At 38.9% G+C, this 1951-nt stretch overlaps 1 protein-coding gene across 1 annotated transcript; it reads right to left on the bottom strand.

Moving 5' to 3' along the window:
* On the bottom strand, positions 1 to 1951 carry LOC118033475 (transcription factor MYB53). Its single transcript, XM_035038478.1, has 3 exons — positions 1819 to 1951; positions 1571 to 1700; positions 1 to 889 (listed from the first exon to the last, which is right to left on the bottom strand). Exons 1-3 carry the CDS (start codon positions 1949 to 1951, stop codon positions 1 to 3), a joined length of 1152 nt encoding a protein of 383 aa, XP_034894369.1.

The raw sequence follows: 1951 nt of genomic DNA, 5'->3' as shown, positions 1-1951 counted from the left end.
TCAGTAGTTGAATAGTTCCTCTAGCAAGTTAGGAAAATCCAAGAATATCTTGTTTTCTCCATCTATGATAGTTTCAACAAATGAACTGTGTTGTGATGACGATGGAGCAACTTGGTCGCCGAAACCACTGTTGTTTTGGACTGCCAAATCCACTCCGTTGACTCCGACACTAACCTCAGCAACAATTTGATCACATTGTGGTTTCATCGTATTCGGATTCTGGGCTTGGCTTGTCACAATAACATTCTGTGTTTGGTTCGTCAAGTCCTTGGATGAAAGTTCTGCTGCGTTTTCTTGTTCTGCTTGTGGATCACTGGGGAGAAATTGATCTTCCAGAAGAAAGTCGCACCATCTAAAGCTTGTTGGCAGATTTTCTTGAGCTTCGGTGGAGCAAGAAGATGATGATAATGAGCCTTCATCAAGGATATTATAATTAGGTACTAGCATAGTTTGATATTCAGCGCAAGTACTAGAGGAGGCCTCCGTCACCAGTTTTATGGCTTGAAGCTGATCAAGAAGATCCAGTGAGTGATTGCTGTCATTGTTAAACCTGTTCAAGAAACATTCTTGAACTGGTTCCATCTTACGTGGTACCATTCTGGTCATCAAATGGCTATTGATGTTCGAGATTCCTTCAGGTAGGATTGAATTATATTGCTCTGGTCTCAAAGCGAAAACATTTTTGAGGTCTCTGCTGAGCGACCCAATTCTGCTTCCAGATCTTACAAGGCCACCAATGTTTCCATAGTCAGCTAAAATTTTAGAGAATGGCTTGTGAGTGACAGGATCTATCCCCATTTCAGAGAGCTTCTTTCTTAGCCTGGCGTTCCAGCAGTTTTTCACATCATTGTCTGTTCTTCCTGGAAGTTGCTGGGCTATGATAGACCACCTGTAACAGTATAAAACATGAGAGAGAGAGCTGTCATTATTCTTGCACTGTTAACAGAAAACTGTTGTATCTCTTGCATGCACCATTGGTAGTTGTCTAAGAATATTATAAATTATATTTTGGGATCTCTGATCTGAGAACATTTGCACCTAATTAACGTGTACGTAGTACAAACATATCGGTTAAAACACGATACAAAGACACAATCTCAGCTGTGATCCTATGCAGTATTGCTTTCACAATTTGTAGCATGGAAGTGCTAATTCTCAAAATAGTATTTTATGTTAACATTTAACGAATGCTTGAATTAATTTTTTTACCAATGTATACCACAAAATGTTTGGCTTTGTTGCTATTTGCTAACAAAGTTGTTCCCCAAACATTTCCCTGAGATAAAATGAATGAGATTTTGGTAAGAATATCAGGATAGAAGCCAGTAAAATCTGGGCTTGTAACTAATAATCAGCTGAAAAATGGCTATAAAATGGAGACAATCGATAACTTTATAGTTTCAAACAAATCTAGGGGAAATGAACATAAAGCTTGCTTCATATTGGAACTAATTATCAGTTTAGAATGATAGTTTTCTCTATAATTAGTAAATCTTTAGGTTGCAAACCTGCGTTGATCAATGGAGAAAAGGAAAAATACAGGAGAAAACTGGTGATAAGTAAAACTCACCTGCTACCTATGGCTGCATGCAGCCTGATAATCATTTCCTCTTCTTGGGGTGTGAAGTTGTCATGCTTGAGATCAGGGCTCAGGTAATTAGTCCACCTAAGTCTGCAACTCTTCCCACATCTTTGAAGTCCTGCAAAGCATGCTCATTTATGGAAATTAAGCCATAATTTCCTGTACCATGCCTGGCCAAATTATAGTAACACTGTTAATTATAATCCAAATCACAACAACAACGTATATAAATCAACCTGCTTTCTTTGGAACAACAGTCCAATTTCCTGTTCCATGCTTGGCCACATGAGCAAGTATCTTTGCATCTTCATCTGCAGTCCATAGACCCCTTCTCACATTCAACTTGCCACAGCAAGGAGGTCTCACCAT

This window comes from Populus alba, chromosome 15 (genome assembly GCF_005239225.2).
Source record: "Populus alba chromosome 15, ASM523922v2, whole genome shotgun sequence".
In the NCBI taxonomy this organism is placed as follows: Eukaryota; Viridiplantae; Streptophyta; class Magnoliopsida; order Malpighiales; family Salicaceae; genus Populus; species Populus alba.
This window is presented reverse-complemented; position numbering and strand designations above follow the sequence as displayed.

Bases quoted from the DNA above. Each gene is read 5' to 3' on its own strand.
- LOC118033475 (XM_035038478.1), bottom strand. From the start codon at position 1,951: ATGGTGAGACCTCCTTGCTGTGGCAAGTTGAATGTGAGAAGGGGTCTA. The intron at 1,701-1,818 runs GTTGATTTATAT...CATGCTTTGCAG, and splicing joins TGTTGTTCCAAAGAAAGCAG to GACTTCAAAGATGTGGGAAG. The intron at 890-1,570 runs GTGAGTTTTACT...ATACTGTTACAG, and splicing joins CATGCAGCCATAGGTAGCAG to GTGGTCTATCATAGCCCAGC.